At 35.3% G+C, this 15,209-nt stretch overlaps 1 protein-coding gene across 2 annotated transcripts in view; it reads left to right on the top strand.

Annotated features, from left to right (window-relative positions):
- Positions 1-15,209, top strand: part of GALNTL6 (polypeptide N-acetylgalactosaminyltransferase like 6) — a 1,210,113-nt gene that overhangs the window by 507,407 nt on the left and 687,497 nt on the right. For both annotated transcript variants that reach the window (XM_050792469.1, XM_050792470.1), the window contains one exon: positions 10,747-10,913. In XM_050792469.1, coding sequence (XP_050648426.1) covers positions 10,747-10,913 — 167 coding nt within the window. The remainder of the gene's footprint in view (positions 1-10,746; positions 10,914-15,209) is intronic.

Raw genomic sequence — 15,209 nt, 5'->3', positions numbered from 1 at the left:
GGACCATGTACCTTCAAGGTTAGACCATGTACATTCAAGGTTAATAATGATATGTGAGGTTTTAATTCTATTGTGGTTAACTGGTTGCTTTGTAGTTTCTACTGTGTAGTTGCTTCATAGATTCTATGGGCTATGTACTTAAGTGTGTGTTTGTGGTAGCAGGTATAATTATTTTGTTTCTGTGTTAAGAACTCCTATATGGATCTTTTATAAGGTTGGTCTATTGGCAATAAGTTCCCTTTGTGATGATATGTCTGGAAAATATTTCTCTTTTGCTTAGAAAGCTTAGTTTAGCAGTACATTACTTTTTTTCTTTCTTTCTTTCTTTCTTTTTTTTTTTTTTTTTTCAAGAATGCTGACAGAAGGCCTCAATCTCTTCTGACTTACAAGGTTTCTACTGGGAAATTGCTGTTAACCTGATTTTTGTTGTTGCTGTTGAGAATCTGAACTTTTACTCTACCTGTCTTTAAGATTTGTTATTGTTGTTGTTGTTGTTGTTGTCCTTGGACAGACTGGTGATTATATGCCTTGGTGATGTTTGTTTTGTATAGCATCGTATAGGTGATCTCTGGATTCTTGCATCTGGACACCTATTTCTCTAGCAAAATCAGAGAATTATTTTTGCATTATTATCTCAAATATACTTTCTGAGTTGTTTACTTTTTCTTCTTCTCTCTCAGGAATGCTAAGAATTCATAGGTTTGATTGCTTTACATAATCCCATGTTTCTCGAAGACTTAATTCATTTTCTAATTAAAAAAAAAAAACTTTTGCTTGACTAGGTTAGCTTGAAAACCTGATCTTTGAGCTCTGAAATTCTTTTTCTGTTTGATTTAGGCTACTGATGAAAGTCTTTAACTGTATTTTGAAATACACTAAGTGAATTTTTTAATTCTAGAAACTCTGGTTATTTTTTTAAGATGTTAATCTCTTCCTTCATTTATTGGCTTTCTTTGGAAGTTTATTTGTGTTGATTTTCAACCTTGTCTTGAATATCATTCATCGTCCTTGTTATCCAATTCTTTACCTGCCATGTTGGGGTTTCTATTTTGGATAGGGATTATTGCTGGAGAGCGAGCGTGATCCTTCCGTGCTGTCACAATGTTCAATTTTTTTTTTTGTTTTTTCTGGTGCTAAAAATTCTTTTGCTGGGTCCTTTTCATCTGGAGATCCTGGCACTTCTAACTTTTGTAATTATTTTTGTGTGAATAGGATTTTTTTTTCTCTCTTTCCCTATAATGTTGTTTTATGTTCTTTCCCTCTACCCCGTTCCTAGGGGGTATGACTGTAGAGAATGTTGGATAGGGTCTTTTGGCAGAAGTTGTGTGGTTTTATATTGGGCTGTGCAGTTCCAGCTACAGGCCAGTAGATATCACTTCTGGGTAAAAGCCAGCTGTGGTCAATGTGGCTGGGTATATATATTTGATCCTTGTTTACTGCGAGATATGCCTGAGGCAACGGACTGATTCCTGGCATACACAGTGGCCTGAACTCCCTGCTCAGCTACAGGGGGTGAGCCAAGATGGACAGAGTCAGGCCAGGTAGGTCTGCTTAAAGGTTCCCTGAAGGGAGAATCCAGGGGGCAGCCACCAAGCACCAAGAAATGTACATAGGCCTGGAGCTGGGAAACCTCTTGAGCGGTAACTTCTCTGCACGGGGAGGGAGGGCAGCCTAAAGTCTTAATCCAGGAGGGTGGATGTTCTATAAGCTTAGAGATCTGTCCAGTCATGGAGGGGAGAGAGCCTCACTTCACATGGTCTCTCCACAGAAGTGGTTGACACTCAGGCTGTTGATATGGATGAGTGAGCTCTCTGAATGCCTAGAGATCTGCCTGAGCATAAAACAGAGAGTGCTTTGCGCACTATGGTCTCTGCATAAGAAGGGTGGGACAGCTCCGGCTGTTAATCCAGGTGAGCATATGCTCTGAATGTCTGGAGATATTTCTGAGCATGGAGTAGAGAAGACCTCTCTGTATCTTGATCTCAGGGGAGCAGACTGGGACATCCAGCAATCACACACACACACGCGCGCGCACACACACACACACACACACACACACACACAGAGGCAGAGTTGCCAGGTCACCAAGTGGGCCCTGGCTGCAAGTCTCCTCACCCAGGAGAAATCATGGTTGCATGATTTCTCTTGCCCTAGACCTGTGGCAAGGGGAGGGCACAATTCCAGTGCCTACTCCTGGGGCATTTTCCACATTTGCTGCTCAATTCTGGCTCTGGAGGCTCCTACCAAACTCCAGAGCAAGCACTTCAATCCCTGGCCTGAGACTAAAATACCTGTGTGGCTACACTTGGGTTGCCAAAGAGTGACTGACTCTGTATGCTCCTGGATTAAAAACGGCATCCTGCTCTCAACCCCAGGTCAGCGAAAATGCTGCCACTTTTCCCAATGTCTTCCCCTCTCAGCTTCTCCAAGTCTCTCCCCAAGTTAGCTCCAAAGCTGGGAGAAACAAAGTGGTCTCCCTTGACCTGGACAAATACCCAGTGGAAAGGTGAGTTACAAAGGAAAACTCTCTGCCCCTCTCATGTATCAACACTTGAGTCACTTTTGACAGCCAGATGCTGTCACAGGGACTGTTTGTACATAGTCTTCTCTTTAGGATCTGGGGTGTCCTTCACAATTCCAGTAGATTCCCATTTTTCTTCTTGAATTAAAGCTCACGGTGTTGATCTTTATGTACTGTTTTGCTGTTTTTTCTGTGGCTGAGGCCATCTTGAAACAACAACAGCAAAACTTTCTTTCTTATATTGAATTATTCTAGCTAAAATTGATAATTCTGTGTTGAATAGGAGTCTCAAAATTGAGTATCTCTGTCTTGTTCCTGATCTTAGAGGAAAAGCTTTCAATTTTTCATAATTGCATGTAATATTAGCTGTGGGCTTTTTACATATGGCATGTAATAAGTTGAATTAATTTTCTTTTATTTCTAGTTTGTTGAGAGTCTTTACCTTTAAAATGTATCTATTTTGTCGATACTTTCTCTGCATCTATTGAGATGATCATGGGTTTTATTTTTTTATTTTGTTAATATGGTGTATCACATTAATTAATTTTCATACCTTGAAACATCCTTGCATCCCAGGGATAAGTCCAGCTTGATTATGGTGTATGATCATTTTAAAGCTCTGTTGAAGTTAGTTTGCTGGTATTTTATTCAGGATTCTTGCATCTATATTCATCAGAGATATTGGCCTAGAGTTTTCCTTTCTTGTGGTGTCTTTGCCCATCTTTGACATCAGGGTAGCGCTGGCCTCATAAAATGAGTTTTGAAGTGTAGGGCTGTAAATTTTTATTTGGTATCAGACATTGTGATTTTACCTTCAAAGGTGAAAATATTTTTTATTACTATAAATATTATTGAGCTTTGTTACATAATGAATTTAAGTTACATGAAAACAGTTTAATACTATAAGATCTTGCTTTTAAGCTAAGTTGGATCAGAGCTGTATTTAGGATAGGGATAATTTGCCACCCTGCTGAGATAAAACCCATCTAACTCTTTCCATATTCCACCAAATTTTCCAAAAGCATTATTTTATACCCTATGCAAATGATAGGTATTATTTCCTCTAATCCATTCTTGGATTTTATTCCCCAGATCAGGGCTGTTCCTTTGTATGCTTGCACTGATCAGTGCTTAGCTGAAGATGTGAGGAGGACTCTGCAGATCCCCTAAGTTGTGTGTGCAGCTCATTCCTTTAGAGTGCTCTATCTTGCAAACTCTAGCCACTTTGGTCCCCAGGACTCTTGGCTCCATTTTCTTATCTTAGGGAGATCATTTGGATCTGTGTGTGTTTCTCTTAAATTCACCATGCCCTGGAATCTCAGGCTAGAGTATAAGCAGGGGAAATTGTATCCTGTTTCTGAAAGCCACTATTGTTTGTTGCTTGATATTCAATGCCTTGAAAATAATTGTTTCATATTTAAAAATCTAGTTGTTTAGTTGGTAAGATGGTTTGGCTCTGTGTCCTTACCCAAATCTCATCTTGTAGCTCCCATCATTCCCACATGTTGTGGGAGGGACCTGGTGGGAGATGATCAAATCATGGGGGTGGGTCTTTTTTGTGCTGTTCTCGTGATAGTAAATGGGTCTCACGAAATCTAATGGTTTTAAAAACAAGAGTTTCTCTGCACAAGCTCTCTTTTTGCTTGCTGCCATCCACGTAAGTATATTGACTTGCTCCTCCTTCCCTCCCTCCATGATTGTGAGGTTTCCCCAGCCATATGGAACTGTAAGTCCAATTAAACCTCTTTCTTTTGTAAATTGCCTAGTCTTGGGTATATCTTTATCAGCAGCATGAAAACAGACTAATACCGTTGAATCAAGTAGAAAGGTAAATATGGTCCTTGTTAGTACATTTGACTAAAAGAGGAAATCTCAAACATAATTTTACCTGAAAATAATATTAGACAGAAATAGCAAAAATCCGTATTATTATTTAAATACACAAAACCAATATAGGAATATTGTGCATAGTGGGCACTATTTCTACTTATTTTAGCCACCTGATAATATAATATTAGTGACTGTTAGAGCCTCTATTCAAATGACAGTTCATCATAAATTTTTTGTGATGGGTATTTTGTCATACATTTTATTGAATTGTTTATCTACAAAAATATTTATGGAGGATACAGCAGATATCTCACAAAAACGTTTGAGCTAATCAAGTAATTGCCTACCCCTCCTTAAAATATTATAATATTTATATAATTTAATTAACTCTATTAGTATAAAGATGCCTTAAAGGGCCAATGATAGAATGACATTTCCAAAAGATTATGTAATCAAAAGTGAAGAATGCTGGATTCTTATTCATTGCTTGTGTTACCTCCTGTGTAGGTGATAATTACTGAATTTTCAGAAAAACTATAAACTTCCTAGTTCAGGAACAGTGCCTCATCGTTGTATCACTTTTTCACCTGGTACAATGCCTTTCCAATTAAATTGTAAAATAATTAATGTTTAACTCTCTAAAACTCTGTCTCAATTCTCAATTAAATGGGGGGCTTAAATGGATGACTTCTTAAATGTGGTTGCAGCTCTAATATCCTCTTGTCATGCTTCTATAGATATGGGGCTGTAAATATTCTGTTTTTCATCGGTGAAGAAATTCAATCTCTTTCATTTTTCCATTAAATTTTGTCCAAGAAGTAAAATGTTCTTTTCTTGTTTTGTTCTAAAGAAGGTGGAAGACTGAAATGGTTGATTTCACTAGTGTCATTTGCCAAATACTTGTGACTATATTCTTTCTGTACAATACGAGACTGCACATTCTGAGCCCCTGGACTGTATGACTAGTTCTGACCAATGAACTGTAAGCAGATAACAATATGCCATTTTAGGGATACATCATCTAATTACTAGCTTAATACCCATCAGTGTTCTCATTTATATATACCACAATTATTGACAGTGGTCAAGATGTTGGCTATTTCTGCTAACCACAGTGAGCAGAGACCCTCCTTCCAACTAGTGTTGAACAGATAAAGGAAGCAAGAAAGAGAATAGTTATTATTTTAAGCCATTGAAATTTGGGAGTGGTTATTACCACCATATAACCTCCTGACTATTGTTATTATATAGGTAAATAAAAACCAAAACAAAACAAAAAATAAAGCCATACTTTGAATAAGCTAACAGAATGATCTAAAGATTGAAATATTTAAACATTCAAACATTTTACTCAAAAGCTGCAATCTCAGAGCTAGAATTTTTTTTTTATTGTTGGAAAAAACACTTATTTTAATAAAATCAACGAAATAATAAAGATAAATTAATGTAACCATGAAAGGAATAAATGTTAAGTATGCATTAAACAATACTATTGAACTATATTTTTAAAATCTTTCAGTTTAGCAAATGCCAATATAAAAAATCAGAAAGTATTTATTCTGTTTTGGAAAAACAGAAGAATATGAGAAAATTTGCCATTGAGGTTTCATTACTTTGAAAGGTCTAGCAGAATGTTTACAAAATAATTTAGGGTTGTTTTTCAGATTTTTAAATGCCTTCACAACTTGTCATTTCTCTCAAGTAAATTTTTAAATAACTCAAACTATATCTTTTGTCTTCCTGGTGCTTTTAAAATTTGAAGGATTAGTTTTTATCCATCTATATAAACTGCAACTCAACAAACAGATGTCCTTACCTCTGAGCTATTCCTAAACTGCAAGGTAATTTTATGCAAATGCTTATCTGAAAATAATACAGCAATATGAAATGCAATAATTACACCCATATTCCTAGAAACCTATTTCAACACATGTTTTCATTTGTCCCTATTTTCTTCTTCTATTTGTGAATTTATACACATTTGTAACCATAAAAAGCATATAAATTGTGTTTGACTTTATTTTACTTATTTATTAAACTGAGTTCCATATTGGTACATCATCTTCATATTTGCAAACTTTTATTCTCAACCTGACTTGACATGAAACCTAAAATATGCAGGCGCAGAGCCTTAATAAAGCCCTGGATGTGCTTCACTATTTCTAGTAATACTATGGGGTAGTCATCTGGATCACAACTTCTTGAATCCAATGCCTGAGGTTGGCAGTGATTCAGTTTTTCTTTGGAGCAGCTTAAAGTGCTAGAATGACCAAATATAATTCAATCAGATTAAGTGCTTTTACAAAGGAGCTGGCTTTCCTTCGAGTGAAAATCAGATCTGCACCCTCATTATTTTTTGCTAGAATTATTACAAGGGCTAATCTTTCTGCTTCTAGTCTCTGCCATTTGCAACACATTGTCTGCCCTGCTGCCAAAGGAATATGTAAACACGATCCAGTCTTCCTTGCGATTAACAATATTTGAAGTACTTCATGTTGACTGCAGGCTAACATCCAAATTCCCTAGAATCGTTTTCAAGATTTTTCATGATCTGTTCTCAACATACAGACTCATTGATAAAGATTTCCTTAATTCTATCAGACAAAGTTAGTCACACTTCCTTCAGGCTCTCAATGTCTATGTGCCATCTATGATGTCACTTGTCTTCTTTGAGTCTAATCATTTTATATATCTGCTCACTGGTCTGTGAACCCTTAAGGGAAGAGACTGAAATGTATTCATCTTTGTATCCTAAATGTCTCTCACTGTCTCTTCTGCAGTTCCTGTCTTTACTAGTTCCACATCTTCTTCCACAGAGGATTTGACAATGAAATAATATAATTTAAACAACAATGACCGTAATAATGTCAGTATTTATTAAACTCTTGCTATTATTAGCTATGATGCTATATGAAGTACATTACATAGATGACCAAAATTAATTCTCATTAGCACATTATGCAGAGGTATTTTTTTTTCTTGCTCCCACATTATCCTGTGTGGGAAAGTTAATCTTACAGAGGGTAAATAACTTGCCCATTGTCACACAGACAGTAAGTGGCAAAGCTATCATTTGAACCTCGATAGTCTGATCATAAAGTGTGATGTGACTTTTCAATATTTGATACATAATCATCAGGCATGAAATAGTAAGGAGTTTATAATGTAGTCTAATTGAAAAATAAGTTACAGATGTCAATATAAAAAGGCAACGTTACTACTAATAATCAACTAATGAGGATGAGACCATTTTTATGTATCCACTGTAAAGTCTTCATAGTTGTGTTTCATAGGCCTAGAGACGTCTCTGAGCAGAGCACCAGTAATAATTCAAAAGCTGAAAGAAGTGATGAAATGCATGTGTGATCACTGTTTTTTAAAAACTTATTTAAAATTATCTCCAAGTATAACAAACTGCAACCTTCCCAACTCAACAAAAATAAGAGTGTTGCCTATTTGACCAGCACATTGATTAATGTGAATCTTGACCAGGACATTGATTCAAGAGACTGTTCCCACCAAGTGAGGTATAACTTATTTGCCTATGTCTAAGTTTGGGTTCCTCTGGAAGCAGACCCTGAAACAAAAATTTGACTATAATACTGTTTAGGAAGTAATCACAGAATGTAGAGTGGTGCGGTGCGGGCAATGTGAAAAAGGAAGACAGAAAAGGGAAAGTAACCAGTAAAAGATGCCTTGTCAAACTGCTGATCACTATGGGCAACTGTGGTATAATCTTGCTGGGAAACTATGGGAGAAAATATAGAACACACCTCAGGGTTATCCCACCATGTGACTATTTATTCTCTAACTTCCATTATTCGTTGGTTGATACTTGCTCTAGGGGAATTAATTTCTCCCAGAACTTCTGATCTGCCCTTTGTGCAGAGATGAGACAAAGTACTCACTTTGCTATCTGCACAGATGTATAATAGGACCCTCTTGGCTTATACTGGAATGGTGAGTGCTAAGGAGGCATTGATGCACCAGCATCATCTACTAGAGCTTATCTCTCATGAGCCTCTTCCCCCAGCAAAATAGATTTTTACCTTGAGCTATGCACCCACATATATATAGATAGATAGACATCTAAATTGACAGATAGGTGTGTATATGATATATGAAAGCTGCGTTGCAACTGGATGTCATTTTGACATCTCAACAATACATGGTCAAAATTGAATTCATTATCGTTGCTCTCAATCTTTGAAACCTTCAGTGCGTCCCTCACACAGGCTCCTCTGTCATTCTGTATTTTATCGGATCAGTTGTCCATGTCCAAAATGTAAGACTCCTCTTTAATCACATCTCCTAGTTACCAAGTCGTGTGAATTCTCTTCCTATGTACACTTTGAACCTGTCCTCTGCAGGCCACCTTCAGTTCTCACTTGAATTTCTACATTTTCCAAATTGGCTTATGGGCCTCTCTCAAATAATCTTATAGCACTCTATTAAACTTCTACACTATCCATTTCATTTTAAAATTGTAACTATTTATCTTTCTGTATCTCTCATTATAATATAAATGTCTTGAGGTTAAGAACTAGATTTCGTTCATTGTTTTACCTCAACTTTGGAGCCTGACCTATATCAACTCTTCAGTAAATTATTGTGACATGAATGAATGAATGAATGAATGAATAGAATGGATCCTTTTATATTTTGTGTGTGAGAGTAATTTGATAGTAATTTGAGCTTAGGCAGATATAAATTATCGAAAACATTTTGAAAGAGAAAGCCTTTGTCACACATGATTGGTCTTGCATTCTTTCTTGTCTACCCTTTCTCTGATTGGATTGTATATGACTCTGAAAAGTCATGAGCCTATTGATTTTTTTCTTTTTTCCTTTTTTTTTTTTTTTTTTTTTTTGAGACAGTCTCACTCTGTCACCCAGGCTGGACTGTGCAGTGGTGCGATCTCATCTCACTGCAACCTTTGCCTACTGGGTTCAAGCAATTCTTTTGCCTCAGCCGTGTAGCTGGGATGACAGGTGTGTGCCACCATACCTGGCTAATATTTACTTTTGGTAGAGATGGGGTTTTGCTATGTTGCACAGGCTAGTCTTGAGCTCCAGGACTCAAGTGATCCTCCTGCCTTGGCCTCCCAAAGTGCTGGGATTACATCCATGAGCCACTCTGCCTGGCCCCTGTTGATGGTTTATACGATATTACTCTGAATGCAAGTCCTCTTTAATTAATAGGCAAGTGATATGTACAATAGCTTGCCCTGATGTTTAAAAAACAAATGGCTTCATTGGGAATATCACCCTCATTCTAAGGACATTGTGAGGTGTGATGATTCTCACAAGTAGGTGCAACATTATGAATATTGATATATCAAAGCACAATTAGTTGGGCTCTTTGACTTTGTTCAGAAGAATCAGTGGCTCCACATAGTTATGACCAGGTATGCTGAACTTCAGAAACACTATTTTCCAGATCTGTGCATTATAAGCAAAAACATCTATCTTACTGCACTCCCATGGAAATTACTGACAGATCTTTTTCATATTTATATATATTTTTTGACATTTAAGTTATCCTAAAATGAATTTCATGTTTTTACAGCATTTTTGTGCCCATATCATGTTATAATTTTGATGGGTTTTCAAACACTTTTCATTGTCTGAAAATGTCAAAATTTACTTGTTTAATGAATATTGTTAAAAATAATAAATTATTAGGTTAAATAATGAATAAAGGAATACAATTTTTAAAATACTTCTTTTTCATCTTCTCAGATGGTTCCAACAATGAAAAAAAAATGAATCTGAGATTTCTTTTTAGAGTTTTCACTAGGAATGTGATAACATCTTGATTTGGATCTTAATTTAATCTTATTATGTGGTTGTGCTCAGTTAACAGTTATTTTACATTAGATTTTAATTTATTCTGTTTAGAGACTATGGTTGTTTTTCCCTTCAGGCTTTAAATACTGTCCAGCCATTGAAACACTCCATGACTAAAACTGACTAATTAAACATAAATATTACAGAAGTTAAATTTTTAGATCTCTTCAGGAAATCCATCTAAATCTTAATTATGTGCTCCATGGAAACAGTTTTAAAGCATATTATTCATCCTTATTTCTATTATATAACAACAGGAAAAATGTACATCAACAAGAGCACAACATTTCAACAAACTGACGAATTTGAAACCCTGATACCAAAGAGGATAAAACAGTTGTTTCATTAAGAGTGAGTGTGAAAGGAGATCATTAATACATTCCATGACGGAGCAGAATAACAATCATGCTGTACAAACTCTGGTTGGAAAGTATTAGACCAAGTCGTGTTTCCACAGTTGTCTGATAACATAATGAATAAACAACAGAATAAGATATACAAGGGTTTTGCATTTGATACACCATTTTTTTTTTCCCTCATCTCCAGCTGTAAGCACAAGATGTATCTGGAAAGGCTGCCAAACACCAGCATCATTATCCCATTTCATAATGAAGGTTGGACTTCACTCCTGCGGACCATACACAGTATAATTAACCGAACCCCAGAGAGTCTGATAGCAGAAATCATTCTAGTAGATGACTTCAGTGAGAGAGGTAAGATACAGTTGATAACATTTTATCTGATTCTGCTACCATTCACATAATCATTAAGGACTTTTTAAAAAAGGTAATGGGAGCTTCTTTCTGATTCCATCTGAAAGGCGATTATGAAGTTTTATCTATGTTGTGATTTCGTAAAATATTGACCAAATGCAAAAGAAACTTAATGAGAAGCTATCGGTTTCATTTGGTAATCTATAAGAAATTTGCATTATAATCTCTGTTGCAAATTAGACAGGTGTTGGCAAAATGCCTCAAATTCTACTTTCAGCTTCAGGACCAACACTGCAAAATATATTATTGTAAGTACATGTGAATGGTAAAATATTTGAGTTAGAACTATAAAATCTGTTCCTGTTTCTGAAAAGTATCTACTCTATAATTTACCAGTATGACACATACTCCAGGCTGTGCTTGTGTTACTTCATAAATATTAGAAATTATAAGGGACACAGGTGCATATTTTTACTTGGTAATTCTAGCTATTTTATCTATCTGAACAATAACAGAAACAATCTAGTGTAATAGCATATTACAAAATTTAACATAAGTTTTAATACTTTTATAATTTTATATTTACCTTATAAAAATTTTATAATTTTGTAATTTACTTTCTATTGTATAAATATACTATAAAGTACATTTTATAATTTACCTTATATTTTCTTGCATGAAGGAGCTACACGTAACTGTATATCTGTTAGAAAGAATGACAGTAAACTATTTTGATTGAATATTATTCTTATGCCTCAAAAGAGAATACAGCTTGAGATCACATGGGTTAATTAAGTTTTGGAAGTTTTAATTCATGTTAATTTGAAGTTTTGGAAATGTTATTTGTCACAAAAACATCTTTTATTCATAGTGTTCAAAAATTCTGCAAAAGACTGCTTGATGTGCTAATTGTGAAGTTTCTTTGACAGAGGTAGTCAGTTAAAATACTGGTCTTTATACACTCCTTTTAAATACTGATCCAGAGGTTGCCTAGTATCAGTAGATACTGGGACTTAGGTGATAGAAATGAGGTTGTTTGACACTACACTATTAATATGGCGGAGGTTGCAGTGAGCTGAGATCCCACCACTGCACTCCAGCCCGGGTGACAGAGTGAGACTCCATCTCAATCCTTAAACTATCAACCTGGTCATTTAGGTTTGATTTTAAAGAGGTTTTTGTCTCGTGTTACACAGGTAGGCATGCATTTAATATTACCTAATAATAGTCACTGTCTAAAACTGAAATTTTCCGAGATTTGGAAAACAATGTAAATGGTATATTCACTTTTTTATTCTAATTGAGGTTACTATTTCACAGCAGTCATTATTACCTTAGGCTAAAGATTGCTTCTTAATGTGTTAATAAAGCATTGATTTCAAAAAGTGAAAAAGGGGATAAAGATCTGAGGCTGCAGATTGCCAAGTGAATGGTCTTTGTGATTGACTGGTACTAGGAGAAATAGGCCAGTGTAACTTTTGATTATCTTGGTAAACTATTTATTACAGTAGAATTTTGACCTGGGGGGTAATAGAGTGAGAAATACTTGGTAGCAGGAAATTACATGTCTTGTTAAATATTTCTCAGAGATGTTTTTCAGTTGAAAGTCTTTGAAAAGGTTGAAAATCCTGGCACCTACATTTTCTTGGTTCCAAATCACCATCACCTTTGGTACAGTAGCAGCTTTGGTGGACTATGTTTCTGTATGTCATGTTAGTTGGGAAGAAAGTAGACTGTCAATGTAATTAGTGAAGGGGGTAACAGAAAATGGTTAATTTAGGAACATTAATGGTGACTTTTGAATTTCCTAATGGGCATTTCTAAGGGATAATCATTACTTTAATGCTTAGGTAAAACTTTCATTGAGATATTCTACTCTTACGAGCAATCAAGTTGAAAGTATAATTTTATAATCAAATGTAAAAGTAAATTTTGAAAGAAATAGGTGATAAAATGCTTCTATAGTATTTTATAATACATCATAATTTTAAAATTATGTAAAATAGGAAAGACTCTTTTTCCAAGTTTTTGCTTTAGATTATGAAAATCTCATCTGAGAGTATTGGTTGATGTATATTAGCACTTGAATGGACTTAGAAGCATCACTCCTGCTTTCTGAATTATGAGAAATATAAAGAATTAATGTAATGAACACAGGTCAGAATCCCAACACCATTAACTGTATGACATTTGGTAAATTAACTTTCTCTGAGTGTCTGTGTTTATCAAAATGAGAAAGATAGTGATTCTTCATGGAGAGGTTATGATGGAGGGCTGCCGTGGATGTTTGAGTGAATCGCATGCTCATGAGAGAGTGATTGCTCTCAACTATTGATTTCTTCTCACCATATACTCTCCTACCGGTGTAGTATAAATAGTCTATACTTTTTGGAGAAGAGACTCTCTTAATTTAATCAAATATGATCCACAATAATCTATCTCTCTATCTATCTACCCATTTATCGATTTATTTATCTATCGCCAGAATCAACAGAAGAATTCATTTAGCGGCCATTTAAAGAGTATCATGCTAATTTATATTTGGAGAAATTAGGACTGCTTTGACATTTAAAACATCTCCAATATGGCCAATAAGCTACTACAAGCATTGAAGTAATATAAAATTCTGAGAATTTAATCAATAATGAGATGATGTTATTTATCTAAATTAAATGCATGGCCTTAGAAGAGTGTTTAGCAGAATCCTTTTCAAGATTGTTTTTACTACTACAAGAAAAGGAAGATACCCCAAGGCATCACTTGTTTACAGGGCCTCTAAGAGAGAAAAACTTTTTCTGCTCCTTTTTATCTGATACATCTGTAGCTGTGCTGTTAAAAGCTATAATTAACTTATACTTTTCTTAGAAAATTCCCCAAAACTATAACCCTCTAATGTGTAGAGTTCTTTTCACCCACTCTTTAAAAGTCAGATTAAGTAGGATAGATGAATTTCAAAATACGGGAAATTATAGGAATTCTGTTGGATTCCTTAAGGAAGTTAATTTTTTTTTGTTTTACACTTTAAATTTATTTTTAGAAATACATCTCAATTTCATTTCTGTTCAGTATTTGCCACCTTTGCACTATTAATTTTTTCAGATACTCTACAAGATCCTTGGCCAAAAGCACTAAACTTTAACAAGACTTAATCAAATATTACTGCCTTATATTTTATATCTTCCAGATCAATAGAATAGCTATACATGACCAAAAATATAGGAAAGCCAATATTTTAGACATGTCATTAGCATGAGTCACTTGCTAATTACTTGGAATTCATATTTACAACAAGTATAAGTATATAGTAATTGTTAAATTCTATAATAGTGGTGTTCATATCAATAAAGTAAAATACCAAATTATTAGATAATTACAGAATATTTCTAAACTATTACCAAGTGATTTAGAAAAATCTGCTTAAATAAGATTGACCTAGTTCTCAAAATGCTTTTAAAAAAAGTGAATATTCTATCTTGCAGTTCTCAGTTTAGACATTTTTCTTAAAGCAAGCTTGGTAACAGAATGTCATTTTAGCCTCAGAACATAAGTCCACCATCTATAAAAACATGAAGGTGAAGGCCTGTAGGTAAGTTTTCAACAACCACCGCTGTGTTTTGCTATCTGAAGCTTACCAAAGTTAGTGAGTGTGGCTATTTTTTTTTTTTTTCCAGTAAGCTCTGAGAAATACATTTAACAACTTAACTTGAGGCCTATAACAAGGCTTCATGGTGACTTTAAAGCAGGACTAATCCTGGGCTTATCTCCAAATTCCAGGCAACCTTAACAGCATCCACATGGAAAATGTTGAAATGTGTGAAATAAGCTAGGGCTTAACCTCAGAGATAGGGTATATTGGACCTGACAATTCTCTGAACTTTGCATGCTTAGATGAATGCAAGTCTAAATTGAGGACAGTCACAGGAGAGTTGCTGACACACTTACCTTAATGCAAGTATGGAGGCACTACTGTATACCCGAGTACACACACACAAACACAGGCACACATGCACACACTCACTCATTTCTGCTCCTGCTTGTTTCAAACCTCCTGGACAGAAGGGGTAAGTAGTTGAATATTTGAGTTTCAGAAAGATCTGTTATTCTCCATGTACTCATTAGAGAGAAAAACAGACTTGTAACTATCCGCCCAATGCCAGCAACTTTCAAGAAATCCAGCTTGCTTTTCCTTAGACAGTCCAGATTCTTACTATCCAAAGTGTGGTGCATGGACCAGCAGCAGCAGCATGAAGCTTGCTAGAAATGCAGACTCTCAGGCCTCACCAGATGAATCAGAAT

This window comes from Macaca thibetana, chromosome 5, assembly GCF_024542745.1.
Source record: "Macaca thibetana thibetana isolate TM-01 chromosome 5, ASM2454274v1, whole genome shotgun sequence".
Lineage (NCBI taxonomy): Eukaryota > Metazoa > Chordata > Mammalia > Primates > Cercopithecidae > Macaca > Macaca thibetana.
Note: the sequence above shows the minus strand (reverse complement) of the source record. Positions and strands in the feature narration are given on the sequence as shown.